The sequence below is a fragment of the Gobius niger genome (assembly GCF_951799975.1).
Source record: "Gobius niger genome assembly, chromosome: 6".
In the NCBI taxonomy this organism is placed as follows: Eukaryota; Metazoa; Chordata; class Actinopteri; order Gobiiformes; family Gobiidae; genus Gobius; species Gobius niger.
In genome coordinates this window covers 12,486,667-12,504,979 of record NC_136857.1, presented here as the reverse complement: position 1 = coordinate 12,504,979, position 18,313 = coordinate 12,486,667, and the positions used below count along the sequence as shown (strand labels likewise).

The 18,313-nt window shown below is 41.2% G+C and overlaps 1 protein-coding gene across 2 annotated transcripts in view; it reads left to right on the top strand.

Moving 5' to 3' along the window:
• Positions 1–9,377: 9,377 nt before the first annotated feature.
• Positions 9,378–18,313, top strand: part of cacna2d3a (calcium channel, voltage-dependent, alpha 2/delta subunit 3a) — a 112,247-nt gene continuing 103,311 nt past the window's right edge. For both annotated transcript variants that reach the window (XM_079559178.1, XM_079559177.1), the window contains exons 1-2: positions 9,378–9,644; positions 9,986–10,067. In XM_079559178.1, the coding sequence (XP_079415304.1) occupies positions 9,529–9,644; positions 9,986–10,067 (198 nt within the window). In that variant the 5' untranslated portion in view covers positions 9,378–9,528. The remainder of the gene's footprint in view (positions 9,645–9,985; positions 10,068–18,313) is intronic.

Sequence of the window (18,313 nt, the reverse complement as noted above, 5' to 3'; positions counted from 1 at the left end):
CAGTAGCAGATATGACGTTTCACCCAGTTTCAGCAATTCAATGGTTCCAGCTCTCCCTCTTGAGGGAAAGTAGTGCGATGCTGAAAGTTACCTGACCAAGGCATACAAATCCTCCTTGCTCCTCTCACTTTGCCCCTAAAGCAAAGACAGTCGACCCTCGTTTGTTCAAAAAGCTTAATTCACACGCACGCACTTATAATGATAATGATAGCAATGGTGCAGCTGTCACTGACTATGTTTACATGCCGCCAATATTCGGGTTAAGGTCAACATTCTGGTTTCTGAAACATTTGAAACAACCTGTTATTATGCGTGAGCAGCATATCCACCTTAACCAATGGACTAGCAGGGGCTGGAGCCCAGGGGCCTAGCATAGTCAAGGGCCTATCAGAAGTAAGGGGGAAAAAAGAAAAGGTGATTTGTTGATATTCATGTCAATCACTTCACTTTGCAGCATGACTGACCGTATGTGATGATTGTGCTCAGCTCCTATGTGAGTAGGCCTGCCCTACCAGGCCCAGAGGGATGTAAGAGTTGCAGGGTTAGGGTTTTAGGTTAGCAAAGCAAAGCACAGAGAACATCATGACGTAAATATACACTGCTCACAAAAACTTAGGGCACACTCAAAAAACACAATGTAACTCCAAGTCAGTCAAATTTCTGGGATATCAGACTGTCCAGTTAGGAAGCCACGCTTATTGTGAATCAATTTCACTTGGTGTTGTGGAAATTAAACAGACAACAGGTGGAAATGAGAGGCAATTAGCAAGATCACTCCAAAAGAGGAATTGTTTTGCAGGTGGTGACCACAGACCATTTCCCTGTCTTCATCCTTTGTAGCGTATTTTTGGAACACTTTTGCATTTGTCCAGTGTTCTCACCACTAGAGGTATCATGAGGAGCATCTACAACCCACAGAAGTTGCTCAGGGATTGATGCTCATCCAAAATGGCACGTCCATTCGTGCTGTGGCAAGAAGGTTTGCTGTGTCTCCCAGCGCAGTGTCCAGAGCATGGAGGAGATACCAGGAGGCAGGTCAGTACACCAGGAGACCTGGGGGGGGGCCGACCGAGGTCAACAACCCAGCAGCAGGACCGCTATCTGCTCATTTGTGCACGGAGAAACAGGAGAAGCACTGCCCGAGCCCTACAAAATGACCTCCAGTGGGCCACAAATGTGCATGTTGGTTCTCAAACAGTCAGAAACCGACTCCATGAGGGTGGTATGAGGGCCCGACGTCCACAGGTTGGGCCGGTGCTTGCTGCCCAACACCGTGCAGCCCGATTGGCATTTGCCCGAGAACACAGCGATTGGCAGATTGGCCAATGGTGCCCTGTGCTCTTCACGGGTCAGAGCAGGTTCACCCTGAGCACATGTGACGTGACAGAGTCTGGAGACGCCCTGGAGAACGTTCTGCTGCTGCAACATCATCCAGCATGACCGGTCTGGTGGTGGGTCAGTGATGGTCTGGGGAGGCATTTCATTGGAGGGCCGCACAGCCCTCCATGTGCGAGCCAGAGGTTCCCTGACTGGCATTGGGGACCGGGATGAGATCCTCAGACCTACTGTAAGACCATATGCTGGTTCTGTGGGCCCTGGGTTCCTTCTGATGCCTGATAATGCCAGGCCACATGTGGCAAGAGTGTGTCAGCAGTTCCTGCATGATGAAGGTATTGATGTTATGGACTGGCCTGCCCGTTCCCCAGACTTAAATCCAATAGAGCACATCTGGGACATCATGTCTCGGTCCATCCATCAACGCCACGTCGCACCACAGACTGTCCAGGAGCTGACTGATGCTCTAATCCAGGTCTGGGAGGAGATCCCTCAGGAGGACATCCGTGGTCTCATCAGGAGCATGCCCAGGCGTTGTAGGGAGTGCATTCAGGCACGTGGAGGCCACACACATGACTGAGGATGATACAGACTCGTTTGGAGGAATTTCTACAGAATTTGGATCAACCAGTGACCTGATTTGTCACTTTGATTTTGACTATAATTTTGGATCCAGACCTCCAGGGGCTGAGAATTTGATTTCCATTTATCATTCTTATGTTATTTTGTTCTCAACACATTGCCCTACACTATGAATATAGACTTTCATCCGAAAAATCAAATTGATTGACATCTAGGATGTGTTTTTTGAGTATGCCCTAAGTTTTTGTGAGCAGTGTATAATATCTCATTGCTTTCTACCAGCAATAGCCTTTCACCCATGTATCCAAATTATTTACATTTTCAACATGGTTTTGCCCAGTTTTGATCTTGGTGGCGCATTATGGTGTGGAACTTGGTTTGAAAAACTTGGCGCAGCGCATTAACGCTCGTGCTTCACAGTAAGGTGGTCTTGGGTTCGATTCCCACCTGGACGGGGCCTTTCCAAATTATTTTTTTTCTCCAGGCGTGAAAAATTCAGTGATGCTACAAGCTTAGAGTTCATTTACTGTTCTGTGAGAGCTTTTTTCTTAAGAGACTCGTTCATGTTCTGGACTATTTACTTTTTTAATGGAGCTGTTTGAACCTCAGACAGTTCTCAGTCAGCTCCAGTGTTTTGCCGTCCAGCTGTTTTAGAAGCAATTGTGTTTTCTCTTCTCTTGTGGATGTGCTGCTCCACCAATTGTCCTTCCAGGCCTTTAATCTTCTTCAGAAGATTTCTGATCATCCTTCTTTTGCAGCAGGAGGGGGATTTTGGCGTCCCACTCAGAAATGGAGAAGTCTCCCACCCTCCTCCTGCTGACCTTGGTTTTGGTGTGGTTGTTGACATTCAGAGTCTCTTGTAGATGTTGTGAGTGCAGAGTTTTCTCGTGAGCCGTCTCCTACGAGATGTTTTCCTGTTGCTCAATCTGCAGCAACAAGACTGATATTATGTGCTGAATTCAGAGCAAGCCATCAGAATGACCTGTATTCATACTTGCTAAAGAAACTGTTTAGGTGCTTGTTCTTTTGTTTTTTGACTCTAAAAATAAAGCCCTTATAAGTCTAAAGGTCACGAGTTGGACAGTGACACTATGCAAAAACACCTCATTTTGTTGGCGTTCTGGAAGCTATCTGTTTCACGTTGAAAGCCAAAAGTGAGCGGTGCTCGAGGGCAACCTCACCTGATTCCCCCAAAAGAGATCGTGGCTCAGCAAATGTTCCCGGATGTTGCTCCCATCTATTAAAGCATGCAGATACAGACCATACTAAGGTGAGTGGCCTATCTGGGGGGAGAAAACCTCTCATGGGAGTGTTTTTTCACAGAAAACTGTTCAGTGGAAGCGAGGAATGACACTTGTTGCTAAAGGTAGCATATGTAGCATGAAGCTACCATAGATTCCTGGTCAACATTGTCCATTTTTTAAAAAAGTATTTAAAAGGCTATAAGACCAAATGAACCTTATTTAAGTTCATATCCTGTCTTCTATCAAGCAAGCAATTCTAGATCCTGCTATTATGCCGTTTCTATTCAATTAATCAACATTGTTTAACCTTAAATGGCATTTCCTGTGTCCTGAATCCAAATAAATCCATCCGCTCCTTCCTTAAATGACCACTAGATGTCATCGTCTGCCAGTGTCTGGAGCGTATACTGCATAGTGAATGTAGGCTACCACAAGTAGATAATGTGGAATGCTGAGACATTTTTATAATAGCATAATAGCCTTCAATAATTGTAAGTATAATACTGTTTACAGTCTAGAAGTTTTATAACTTTATTTTATAATATAATATAACTATTATAGATTGCACTGCTACATTTTTTTAAACAGCTGCAGAGAGTGTTTGCTGGTCAAGCTGGGATTTGTATTTTTGCCTTTTTTCTCCCTTATGAAAAATTATGTTTTGTGTTTGCTGTTAATCTGTCCCAGTGCAAAGGTCCGGAGCAGTACTTGTACTTTGGGATGACCCGCTTGGAGCTGGGATGCTTTGTCGACGCAGCCTGCACAGAGACAGATAGGCCCTGGCTGTTTTATATGTAAAGCTGGCAGGCAGAAAGCAGGGACCCACGGGGATCTCAACACAACCTCCTTTGTTGGAGCCAAACTGTGGCGCAGCGCTACTGTCTAAGCCGCTTTGCATTCTGGGAGCACAAGAGATGGGCCGAGCACCGAGGATGGCAGGTGGGTAAACGTTTATATTTGGCTACTGTATATTCATATTTTTGATTATTTTAATTGTGTATGTTAGGCCACAGAAGGTCACTTACAACCCAGTTCACACTTTGTGGTCTTATCAAATTGGATGAATGAAAAGGATTGTGTCATATAATACTTACATAAATACCAACTCCAAAAGTAAATCATCAACAACGGATATATTTTAACTTGTGAACTAAGCTATCACAGAACAGTGGTCATGTGTCAGTTTATCTTGATCAGGGGTTCTCCAACTTTCTGGGATCAAGGATATTTTTTTAATTTATGACATTTATTAGACTCTATAATGAACTCAGGTGTTTAAAACCATAACCAAATTTAAGCGATTTTCATTTTTCTGAGTGAAATATTACTGTCCAACATTACCAGTTCGTATACAGGTGCTCGTCGTATAATTAGAATATCATGACAAAGTGCATTTACTTCTGTTATTCAACTTAAAAGGTGCAAAGTGAGATGTGTAGCCTTTATTTGTATCATTTTGATCATTATGGCTCACAGCTTGTAAAAACCCCAAACTAAAAATCTCAGAAAATTAGAATATTTAAAAAATGGACTGTAAGCCATGATCATCAAAATTATAACAAACAAAGAATTGACATATGTCACTTTGCATGTAATGAGTCTATATCATATATTAGTTTCACATTTTGAGTTAAATAACAGAAGTAAATACACCTTTTCATGATATTCTAATTATATGACGAGCATCTGTAATTATCTAGAAACATTTAAGATTTGATCCTTGTCCAAAGTTTTTACCAGTCTAGTTCAATATTTTTTCAACATTGGGCTGGGTACCATTCATGTTTTTTTATACCAGTACTTTAGCAATACTTGGTTTACGACACCGGTAGATGAGCAATACTTTTTGGTGACTATTCTACATTATTTATCATGTAGAACCATCCGAGAGGAATAGAATATGAATTATTTTCCATAAAATATTGTTCATTTTTTATTTCATTTTTATAATTAACAACCAAGTGACTTCCTTTAGAGCTGTCTCAGGACGCACAATGGCAGCAAAGAAAAATATTTCTTTGGTACTAACATATATTTTTTGGTGCTAGTTGTGCCTTAACTCTTTTCCCCTCCATACAATGCCCAGCCCTAAGTACATGCATATGGCTCAGGGTGTCTGTGACTTGCATAATATGTTGGGTTGCCCTTTCTGAGTGTTAAAGCCTCTTCTCTTCCCTGACGTGGCTTGGAGTTTTCTATTGTTTCATGTTTTCTTATCACTGAATGTATGAGGTACAAACAAAAAATCTTTGCGTCTGTGAACAACTGCTGCTTGCCGTCAATCATGGCCTCAGCCTAATGGGAGACTTTGATGCATGCGTTCAGCTTCAGTGAGTAGGCTGTTAATTGGACATCATAGTTTTTCACCCTCCGTGAGCGCAGTGGAAGTGTCTGGCCTCATTCTAGCCCCTTGGGTGACGTACCACTGCAAATGAGTTGGTTAGCTTTTGGGCCCTATCTCTACATAGTTTTTCAGCCAGAGTGCAAGAATTCCTGCCATGTAATCATGCGCATAACATTAGACCAGTGTTTCCCAATCATGGGGATAAACACCCCTGGGGGTACACGAGCAAATAACTAAATACTAATAAATCTAAGCGTAGTTGATCATTTTCTATGTTATTGGCCGCCTCCTTGTGGTAAAGGGGATTTGAAGTATAAATGAGGGGAGACACTTACACAAGACACAAAGAACTGCTGCATTAGACAATATAAAGGTCAAATCAAAGTGAAAAAAAAAAAGGAAATGATGAATATTTTGCTGTTTTGCCAAGTTGCACTACATGAAAAATGAATCAAAGCAAAGAAACTGTAGCCAGAAAAGGGGGCTTCGGGACAGGTAAACCGAGGACATGTAAAGCGTTATTTTTTTCATTTTTTTTCATTTAGTGAAGTGGCTCAGAAATGTAAAATGAAATGGGCTGCTTTCGGCAAACCTGTGTGAACATGTTTTGAATATTGAGCAAACACAAGCCACTTTTAATCTGCTGGACAAATAATGCAAATATCACTGTATTCATGCATAATAAGAGTCTAGTGTAGTAGGGTTGGGACACAATCAGTTTTATATTGTTTGTTTCGAGATGGAGATTAATGACAGTGTAGATAATGTGTAATATTAAAGTATACACACACACACAGTATTGTTTTTTTTGATACTCCATTAATCTTTATGGTTATTTCAGTTAAACAAGTGCTCTTGTTTACAACTATCCAAACGTTCGCACAAACCACATCATGATTTAGAAAATACTTCATAGAGCTGATAGTCACGGCTATGTTATGGACCTTCACAAATTCATTCAGTTGTGGGCATCTCTCATTTGAAAATGTAATTATTCATGCTGCCTGTTTGCTTTCATCTTAATTCACATTCACTACCCGTTTTTTTTATGAGTTTAGTTTGACGTGAAGTAATTTGACAAACCAACATGATGTACTGAACATGAAACAAGTGTAGAGGCAAAAAAGTTGTTCAATTCAAATAAGCAATGGACCAATTATAGATTGAATGCAAACGAGCTGCAGGACCGTTCACAATCAAATGGAAATTACAATCTCAACTTATTTAGGTAAACAACATGTACAGAAAACAGAAAACACATGATGCGAAACAAAATGCAAGTACGTACTAGAAGGAAGAAAGGGAACCAGCAATATAATGATCTTAAATTTGCACCCACAAAAGAAACTTGGACCATTACTTGCCTGTGTCCTGTCATCGGGCTCTCTATTGAATTCACTCTCCTTTTGCGGGCACCCTTGTTTCCTCTCCCCTTGCTTCCTCTGTCCTCATTAAGCTCTTCCTCTTTCATCTCCTCTCTGACCATCTCTGTCCCACCTCATACTGCATCTCCATTGTTTTGATATATGACCTAATTACTCCTTATTAATTGAGGTTCCTGCCCGCAACACACTTTCCAGAGAGAGGTACTGTACCTATAATGTACATATCGCTCAGGACAGTCTTTCAGTTGCACCAGCCTATACTTGAGTTTCACGAATAGCTCAATGTTCTGATTCTTATCTCAGAGCAAAGGAAATGAGTGGCGTGTAATTGCTATAAAACACAATTATGTTCACTGATATGCATCCTATTCTGCAGATGGCAGTTAATCTTTGCACTTTCCTTTTAAGAAGCCCTCATCACTCATTCTCTCTTTTTCTCCTTGTGAATTGGATCAAGCGTCAATGGCTTATTTAGCATTTGCTGAACACGCTTTTTCTTTGTTGCACCACTGACCACTGCAAACCAGGTATAGCAGAAAAAGGTGGAAGACTTTGTGGTGTCAGTTCACTCTTTGTGTTGTTGCTCTCTTTCATTAACTGTAGTCTTTTCAATTGTGTTCTTAAAGGGATATTTCAGGATTTTTTTGACATAGGGCCTCATTTCCTTGTTGATTTTTGGAGATGTTTAAATTTTATTTATTTATGCAGTCTACTGCAGTTTAGTGGTTCTAGGCTAGTGCTAGGCTAGTGCATGTCTATGGTAACTAGTAGCCTGCATTAAAAACAGTCTGACCCAAGCACAGTGCACCTGAGGCAAATCACTTATAACACCAGACTACCGATATAAATGTCTGTCTTGACTGATTTTTTTTTTTTAAACATAACCATTTTGCATTTAAAATAACTTATATTTGAGCAGCATCAGCTTCCTGGTTGTAAGCTACGCAGCGGCGGAATGATCTGCTAAGTTACCGGATCTACAGTAGTTTGTTGAACGTGGAATTCACAAAGGAGCTTTCTACAAATCAGATATGGTAGCGTTTGGAGGACTACCCCATTATTTTGAAGAGGTTTTTAATGCAGGCTACTAGTTACCATAGACATGCGCTAGCCTAACACCACTAAACTCTTCAAATATAAGAACTGCATGAATAAAATAAAATAAAATAAATCCAGAAATCAACAACACTCTGGATAACTAGGAAATGAGGTCCTATGTAAAAAAAACCCTGAAACATCCCTTTAACTTTGGATTTTTATTTTTTTTTTGCACTTAGTGAGTGTTGTCTTTTTGCTATAAAAGTAATGAATACAAGTTGTGTTGTGCTGCCCTCAAAAGGGAAAGGCCAAACAGTGCAGTAGCATTACTACGTTACATTATAATCTTGTGTTTAATGCCAATATAACTAAATGACGTGCAATTTCTTCTTGAATCTCGATCACAGCCATGACTGAAAGGGCGCCTAACACACACCAGTCAGTCATCCTTTTTCTATATGTGTGTGCCTACTTGTTTCAGACATAAACTATGCCTGGCTTTCGCAAAGAACACTCACAATAACACATTCTAGCAGCTCTCTGGGGAAACATTAGCCTTGAGCATAAAAACTTCCATTTGGCAAAAGAAGGTACTGCACTTATGTGTTGTACGACCCTGTGAGACACAAAGTCTTCTCGACATCCGATTCCAAACCCTAATATTGTTTTAATTACACCTAACACACGAACATGTTGAAGTACATATGCGAGACTGTGGCTGTGACAAATATAGAAAGCAGTTTTTCCTAAAAGTGGGTCATAATAAAAAAAAAAGAGATCCAACACATCCTGCAACCTGCAAATGGCAACAATCTTTTGGAAACTTTATCGGTCGCCTGAGGGGCTCTCATCCTCTTTTTCTCCCTACATGCTCACGCACAAATCCCGGCAAAGTGCACCTAATTGACATGCTTATCAAACCGACCTTTTGAAACTATCCCCCCCCCCCCCCTCTTTTGTCAGCACTTTGTCGGTAATCCCCGCTTCAACGACCCGACCTTAAGTTGATCTGACATAAAAGGTATGGACTATACTACCTATTACACGTCCCGTCTCGTGCTTGAACAGCAGTGAGGGGGAAGAAAAAAAAAAAAAAAGACGTATGGCGTATGTCAACAATATAAAAAGCCTCCAGATACGTAGAGAGGGGGGAGAGAAAGTAAACTCAGGGAGCGGGAGAGGAACGGGCAGGACGCATCAGTCAGAAGCGGGAGGAGGCGTGCTCTCTCTCTGTGTGTGTGCGCGCTGCAGCGTTTGATGAGCCCCGTATGCTTCTCTGTGGGTGAGGTCGCTGGACGGGTGCAGCGGAGCAGACTTTACCTGTCCGGACCCCGTGGCTCCACACGCACACACCAGCGGGGCAACGACGCGCTTTCTTTGGACTCGCCTCTCATGGATCTCTCCGGTCTCTCTTTCCGCGATCCCCCCCCCCCCCCCCCCCAACAACACAGCAAGTAACTCCTCGCTATGAATTATGAACAATAACATCTGGGTCAAATTGGATCGCGTCTTTTATTGTCTGAGAGAAACCAACCCATTGCGCGCGGAACACCGTTGAAAACTGGCACTGTTGCGTGATTTTTCGGGGGGTTTGACGAAGATGCCGGCTGGACAGATTTGCTTGCCTGCCGGAGCGTGTCTGCTGTTACTTTTCGGGACTCTGAGCTCCCGGGTCACTGAGGTGGGAGGCACCCATCAGAGCATCCCGCCGTCTGTGTAAGTGCATGCCATTTTTACGCACAAGTTTGCCCCGGCTTACTTCTTCTTGTGCATTTAGTCAAAGGAGTCGCTTTCAGACATATTGTTAAGAGTGCTGATTGTGAGCATTAAACTTTGCTGATTTTATAATTTTACATCACTGAGCATCCTTTTCGAAATTTACCAGTGTCCTTTTACTAATCCTTTTTTATTCCCTTTTCTACCCACAGCAGTGACATATAACAGCCAGCCTATATTAAATGCAAGCACTCATTTGAAAATACTGTCTCTGGGGGGATCCCTTAGTCTCAGAGTCTCATGCAAGGATGTTCTGCCTCTTTTTGTGTATGTGTGTGCAGGGTAAAGCTCTGGGCTTCGGCATTCGGTGGAGAAATGAAGTCCATCTCGGCCAAGTATTCCGGTTCCCAGCTGCTTCAGAAGGTGGGCCGCTGTCTCACACTTACCGCAGAACTAGGTGTTCGAAAATTAAGTTGTTCACTGTGCAATGCTGCTGTATAGTGAGTTGAGTTGTGGAGACCGTAGTTAAAAAAAAATAACAGCCAAAATGTATTATAATTTTCATATTCGTTACACTGTATTATATTATTAATTGTAGTACTGCGCAACCCACAACAACAAGTTCAATAATCATACATTGCTCCAAACTGGATTCTTAAAGGGTCTACATGCATTTTAAGTCATTGGCAATGAACATGTGATTTTGCTTTTACATTCATACCAGTACCGTGCGGCTTTTTGAATTGCCGCTGCTGTGTAATCTTCACGCATAAGAGCAAAAATATGTGTGGGAAATGACTGCAGTTTTTAGTCATTTGAAGAGAAATGTCAGCCTTCTTAACAGCGGGGCCCTGTAGTTTCCCTGCTACTTAAGACTGTGTAATGCGTGCTCTTTTGATCGCTGCCTGTTTAAAAGCTTGCTCGCAACATGTGTCCTTTGTTTTTATGCCGATTTGATTCCTCCAGCACTTGACCCAGCTTTGGTCGCGTGCCGGCAGGATGGTGTGGACTCTATAACCGAGTGTCTCTTGCATAGTGATTGTCTTTTTTTTTTTAAACCACTTCACGACGTTGGCCCCTTCCGTTTCTTTGCGCTGAAATATTTGAGCGCGATGGAATGCAAATTTGTCCTAATGGAGGGTCAGCAGATGAAGCATGAATTAATAGTGTCTAATGGATCGAGAGGACCACAGTGAAGTTGACCCCAGTGGGTGGCGAAGGCATTAAGTTGTGCCCACTGCAGCTATTTGGTGGTTTGAAGCTTGTCCTCTGAGAAGCACTTTGTGATTTAACATTTCAGGGACATACATCTCTCTGATGGCGTTTCCAAGAACTTTTCCGTCTCATCATAACACAATTTGTTCTCGTATACATCCAGAAATGTCAGAACATTTCTGTATACATTTTACAGTAATGGAAATTGTTACAGCATGTTCTAAGATAAAGTATTCAAAGGAACTGGCCACTGTTTTTCCATGCTGAGAAATGTTCTTACCTGAGCTTAGACGAGTTAATGCGTACCTTTTTGGTCTTTGTGCGTGCGCTCAGTCACATGTCGATGTTACGTCCGCGCAGTAACATCGACATGTTTAATTTTGTGTGACTACACTTGGATCGAGTAACTACTCACGTAAGTGTATTTAAATAGGGAAACTGTGGAAGAGCTTGGTTGCTTCGAACTTCACCCCCGTTTGGCCCCAAAGAGGAGAGATGGAGAAGCTAAATGCTAACAACATCTTTGGCCTTTTTGCATGACTTAGGGCACACACAAAGACCAGACAGATTCACATCAACTCATCTAAGCTCAGGTAAGAACAAATCTCAGTATGGAAAAACTGTGGCCTGTTCCTTTTTGAATTGCTTTACTGTCCTCAGTTTCTCCGTGGTGATAGCTTTCTAAACTGATGGAGATATGACAGACATACTGCGCCAGCGAACCAACTAACCCCGTCTTTCAGATCAGACAGGAATGGATGGGGTTAAGTGTAGAATTGAAAATCCAACCATCTAAATTTTGGAAGTCCTGCCACCTCATTCAATCATTCAACAATTTCCCCCCACCCAAAAAAATTGTTCATCTCTGGCTTGCTATTTGCATCGTGATTTCAATCCCGAAGTGATTAATCTTGCAGTGCTACTCCTGAACGCCAGTTATGAAAATGAACTTCTCGTTTTCCTGATTGGGGTGATATCTGTACTTCAAGACGCAAAAGTAACATCAGTTTCCGTCTCAAGGGGCGCACTCATGATATCATAATTAGATGGCAACTTGGAAGAAGTTTCGGTAACACTTTACATGACGACCCGGTAATTGCTAGTAATTGCAGTAGTAATTACTACTGTAATTACAGTAGTAATTACTAGCAATTACAGTAGTAATTACTACTGTAATTACAGTAGTAATTACTACTGTAATTGCAGTAGTAATTACTAGCAATTACAGTAGTAATTACTGCTGTAATTACAGTAGTAATTACTAGCAATTACAGTAGTAATTACTAGCAATTACAGTAGTAATTACTACTGTAATTGCTAGTAATTACTACTGCAATTACAGTAGTAATTACTACTGTAATTGCTAGTAATTACTAGTATCTAATATCAATAAAAGTGGTATGGTAATTAAAAGAAGTAGTTAATAGTATCTCCCAATAAATGCTAGGTATTAGCTTTGTAATTACTAGTAATAAATATTAATAAAAGTGGTAGTTCTTCTGTAACTAAAGTAGTTAATAGGTAGCTATGCAGAAAACCTAAAAAGTATTTGCCCAATAAATACTAGTAATAAACATAAACAAATGTGGTAGTTGTTGGGTAGTTAAAGTAGTAGTAAATAGTAACTCTGCACAATAACTGCTAGGCGTCTGCCTTGTAAATATTAGTAATAAATGTAAAAAGTGGTTGCTATTTATTTACAGTAGTTAATAGTAATTTAGTTATACTGGCACTTCATAGTGAATTGCATTGGTGCCACCTTTGTAATTAAAGTAGTAAGGGTAAATTATGTTCCTATAATTAGTACATAGCTACAGTAGTAGCTATTGGGCAATTAATGTGGTAAATAATTGGTGTTACTAGCACTAATGTAACTTTTCTATCTGCATTAAGGTGCGGAAAGCACACTGGTCTTAACAATTAATAATGTGCTGGATTGTGTGAATGTGTGGGATAAATTAATTGAAAGAAAAAAATTTGATTTATTCATATTTTAATAATATTACAAAACAACACTGCAGCAATAACAATTTAGAAAGATATTACCATACATTTCAATGCAATTCTACAACAAGAAGACCTGTATGCCCAACTAATAAAAACAACTAATGACAACAAACAACTACCAGTAACAACATGAGTACGTACCACATTACTATCTGGTAGTTACTACATTTCCCGGGTCTGCCGTAGGACATACCATTAACTACCAGTAACAACATGAGTAGGTACCAGAGAACTATCTGGTAGTTACTACATTTCCCGGGTCTTCATCTGACATAGGACATAGTGGTAATAACCAGTAACAACATGAGTAGGTACTAGAGGACTATCTGGTAGTTACTACATTTCCCGGGTCTTCATCTGACATAGGACATAGTGGTAGTAACCAGTAACAGCATGAGTAGGTACCAGAGGACTATCTGGTAGTTACTACATTTCCCGGGTCTTCATCTGACATAGGAGATAGTGGTAATAACCAGTAACAACATGAGTAGGTACTAGAGGACTATCTGGTAGTTACTACATTTCCCGGGTCTTCATCTGACATAGGACATACCATTAACTACCAGTAACAACATGAGTAGGTACCAGAGAACGATCTGGTAGTTACTACATTTCCCGGGTCTTCATCTGACATAGGACATACCATTAACTACCAGTAACAACATGAGTAGGTACCTGAGAACTATCTGGTAGTTACTACATTTCCCGGGTCTTCATCTGACATAGGACATACCATTAACTACCAGTAACAACATGAGTAGGTACCAGAGAACTATCTGGTAGTTACTACATTTTCCGGGTCTTCATCTGACATAGGACATACCATTAACTACCAGTAACAACATGAGTAGGTACCAGAGAACTATCTGGTAGTTACTACATTTCCCGGGTCTTCATCTGACATAGGACATACCATTAACTACCAGTAACAACATGAGTAGGTACCAGAGAACTATCTGGTAGTTACTACATTTCCCGGGTCTTCATCTGACATAGGACATACCATTAACTACCAGTAACAACATGAGTAGGTACCTGAGAACTATCTGGTAGTTGCTACATTTCTCGGGTCTTCATCTGACATAGGACATAGTGGTAATAACCAGTAACAACACAAGTAGGTACCAGAGAACTATCTGGTAGTTACTACATTTCCCGGGTCTTCATCTGACATAGGACATACCATTAACTACCAGTAACAACATGAGTAGGTACCTGAGAACTATCTGGTAGTTACTAATTGGTATACAAAAAAGTACTGTTATGGCACCGGTGCCGAAAAGCAGGCATCATTAAAGTAGTGTTTTTTGACCCAGCTTTGGGGATCCACTGTACAGCTGTGATCTTTTTTCTGGTTCTATTGCTTGTCAAAACGATGGGCAGCCAACGGAAAATAGTATATCCAGTCATCATGTCTTCCTTTCACCATCATGGCATTGCTGAGTAGGCACAAGTGAAGCTGTTCTCTGGAATACACATAATGTTTACAATGTAAAGTTCATGTTGAAACAACTATGTCTTTTGGAATACAGGTGTTTTACTTACTTTTGCTTCAGGGTTGTTGGTGTGCGTCTTTAATCAAGGATCCAGGATAAAATACAAAACCTAACAATTGAAAGCAGAACATAGGTAAGAAATTAAAAGTTTTTACTCAAATTCTCAAACATGTGTTGGATGAGCACATGTACACAAAGTGGGAAGTAATATCCCACTGTATTTACATGTATAGTCCTTTTATTTTTGGTTTACTGTGTATACTTTTTGTACACCGTTTGCCCCCTTGAAGTGTGTGATGTGAGTCACTGTATACAAGATGGCTCTATTTACTATATAATGGTTTGCACATTTCGTGTCTCTTCTGCACACCCTGAATGTTTGAGAGCAGCATGTACCAGTGAATTTCCCCATTGTGACTAAAGGCTTATATAATCTTACAGAGGTTTGAGTAAGTCACCAAATGCAAGTCTCGAGTCAAGTCCAAGTCGTGAAGGTCCAAGTCTCAAGCAAGTCCAAGTCAATCGGTCATGGGGTCAAGTCAAGTTAAAGCTTTTGTCAAGTCAAGTCAAGTCTTGCTTTAGCCGGCAAGTCACCTCAAGTCACAAACGCCAGCGTGTCTACTTTTCATGTGTTTAATCTTGAAAATAATAAGTGCTTTCTCAAGATACTATAATTTAGGCTAAAATCAAACTTTTTAAAATCTCATGGATTTGGATTTAAAGTCTAATTAATATTTAAACGCCAAAACATTCCAAATATATGTATTATAAATAAACAGTCTATGTACAAAATTGCTGGGACAGCATTTTAAGGAAGGGGGCCCGGGGGGGGGGCGACTTAAAAAATATGAAATATAGTATTTTAAATATGAGCTGCTTTTCCCTGCAGTCTGAAATATAAATATAAAATAATATTTTTATTTTTCTTAGTTTCTGGCAGTTTTTCTGTCAGTGGTTCCCCTGTAATGCCCCAGCCCCTGTATACTCGGATTCGCCCCTGCTCAAAATAGATTCCGCGTAGCCTTCAGTCCCGCTGTCACTGGGCTGTGTGCGGATGCGTAAACTAGTCACTAAATGCTGTAAACTGTGTGTGAACGAATTAAAACTTCGAAAAGCCCCGAGATTTCTGTTGATTTATCAGCTCTTACGCATCGTCGTTCTGGAGGCTCCGTCTGCGCTGTAGGTACAGCCCATTGTTTCAAACGCTTTCCTGTCCGTAACCTCTTCACTCTGTTTAGAAAACTTTTAATGCACGTATTTCGACGTCGTATTTCCTCCTGCCTGTGAAGCGCTGTGTTGGGTAACCGAACACGCATGTGGCTAATTACCATATGTAAACATAGATGCGCCGCTTTTACGCAATGAACCTTGATCTTTCGACAGTTTATCTTTAATGCTGGTGCACCAGCAATTACAGGTGGTGAAATGTTTCATCTGAACGTGTCTATTTCAAAATGCCCCCTGGCACAAGATGGGCATACCCCGTGCTATGTTACACCCCACTATGAATGTGCCAAACGAATCTTCTCAACTCGCACTGTGCCAGGAGCAGCACACAATGTATGGAGCGAAAACGCGCGCGACTGCCCTGCTTGATCCCATTTCATACACTCGTAACATCCACCAGCGCCTGTAAACACCCATGCAGCTATCAAATAGCTTTGGCTAGGCTAACTTCAGCAATATATGACATGTACTCAAGCTTAAAATTATCCAACCGCTCGCGATTTTTTCCCCCTAGGATGAGAAAGGTCACATTTGAGACACCGCTAGTTTAAATTGATCCAAACTACCCGTTGACCTAAACCTAACTCTAACCTTAAAAACAGTAAAATTAATGGAAAAAGCCCTGTCCCATCCTTGGAAGAAAACAATTTATGCAACCGCTCACCTGTCTACACTCCACCTAGGTTCCCTCCTTCAGGCGCCTGCAGCTGTATTTTACCATGTCCGCATTGCGTTCGTTAGGCTTTAGCTGCGCTAACACCGCGCCAGGACCTCACGACTCGTGTAAAATATACAACATGTGGCCAAACGCTGCCACAGAGCTATTTTTGTCATACTTCGCTGTGAGTAGTTGATCCAGCGTCGTAGCATTGCAATACAGAGTAAGCCTGCCCGCTGTAGCGCGCATGCGCTTTATCCTCCCGCCGAAATTTTGAATTGTTTCAGGTTTTACGTCACAATAAAGTACATCCGCGGCAACAATACGCAACAACTGACCATATAGTTCTATGACCATCACGCACGCCTCTGAAGATTCATACTTTGTCTATGATATGGTGTTTTGGGCTCTATGCCGCTTTACTTCTTCCGACACTTCCGGGTTCATGCCATGAACATCTTCCACTGCTAACGCCCCCTACTGTGTCTGAGCGGAAAGACACCAACAAACTTTCTCTCTCCCCATTTCGAGAAAGCAGAGATACTTCAGCATCAGCGACATTTGATTAGATTTGTAATTTATGCACAGCAACAACAACAACAGCAAACAATGTCTTTTCAAAAACGATTTTTATAAAAGTTAGAGGAAACACTGAACAAAATGAAATTTTCACAAATGAAAAACAAAAAAATGTTATGTAGCTGAACTCTTTCAAATATATTACGTGACTTAAAGGAATAGGCCACCATTTTTACATACTGAGATATGTTCTTACCTAACCTTAGCCGAGTTAATATATATCCGTCTGGTCTTTGTCCGTGCGCTCTGCCAGGCAAACGGAGCACATACTCAGCCTCTCCCACATGTCATATAGCTCCAAAAAAGCTCACGATAGAAGCTACCAAGCTCTTCCACGTGTTCCCTATTCAAATAAAGTTATGTGAAGTGTTTTCATGCGAAGTATATTTACACAGAAATGTAGCACGTCGATTTTATAAGCAGATAAAAAGGGGCACTATATTGTGAGGCGTAATGATATGAGGAGCACAGCGTCCGCGCAGTTACTCCTAAAGACTTCCCCGCTCACTTCCGTCAATAGAAGCTGCGTGACTTGTAGAGAGCCTTTTACAACAAGCAGAAAATATATTTTCGGAAAGTGCTCTCGCATTCCTACCTCATGGAGGAGGTCCTGAGTCCTGTGTCGTCGTCCGGGGTGAGTTGGAAATCTGTGAAACATTACTACACTATATACTTTCTGCTTATTATCACAGCCCGGCACGATGCACGTAAAAGGCATTGTTCACAAGTTATCGATGCTTCTTTAACTGTTCTCTGCGAGCTCTCTACAAGTCACGCAGCTTCTATTGACGGAAGTGAGCGGGGGAAGTCTTTAGGAGTTACTGCGCGGACGTTTTGCTCCTGTATCATTATGCCTCACAATATAGTGCCCCTTTTTATCTGCTTATAAAATCGAAGTGCTACATTTCTGTGTAAATATACTTTGCATGAAAACACTTCACGTAACTTTATTTAAATAGGGAACACGTGGAAGAGCTTGGTAGCTTCTATTGTGAGCTTTTTTGGAGCTATATGACATGTGGGAGAGGCTGAGTATGTGCTCCGTTTGCGTGACAGAGCGCACGGACAAAGACCAGACGGATATATATTAACTCGGCTAAGGTTAGGTAAGAACATATCTCAGTATGTAAAAATGGTGGCCTATTCCTTTAAGTCACGTAATATATTTGAAAGAGTTCAGCTACATAACATTTTTTTGTTTTTCATTTGTGAAAATTTCATTTTGTTCAGTGTTTCCTCTAACTTTTATAAAAATCGTTTTTGAAAAGACATTGTTTGCTGTTGTTGTTGTTGCTGTGCATAAATTACAAATCTAATCAAATGTCGCTGATGCTGAAGTATCTCTGCTTTCTCGAAATGGGGAGAGAGAAAGTTTGTTGGTGTCTTTCCGCTCAGACACAGTAGGGGGCGTTAGCAGTGGAAGATGTTCATGGCATGAACCCGGAAGTGTCGGAAGAAGTAAAGCGGCATAGAGCCCAAAACACCAT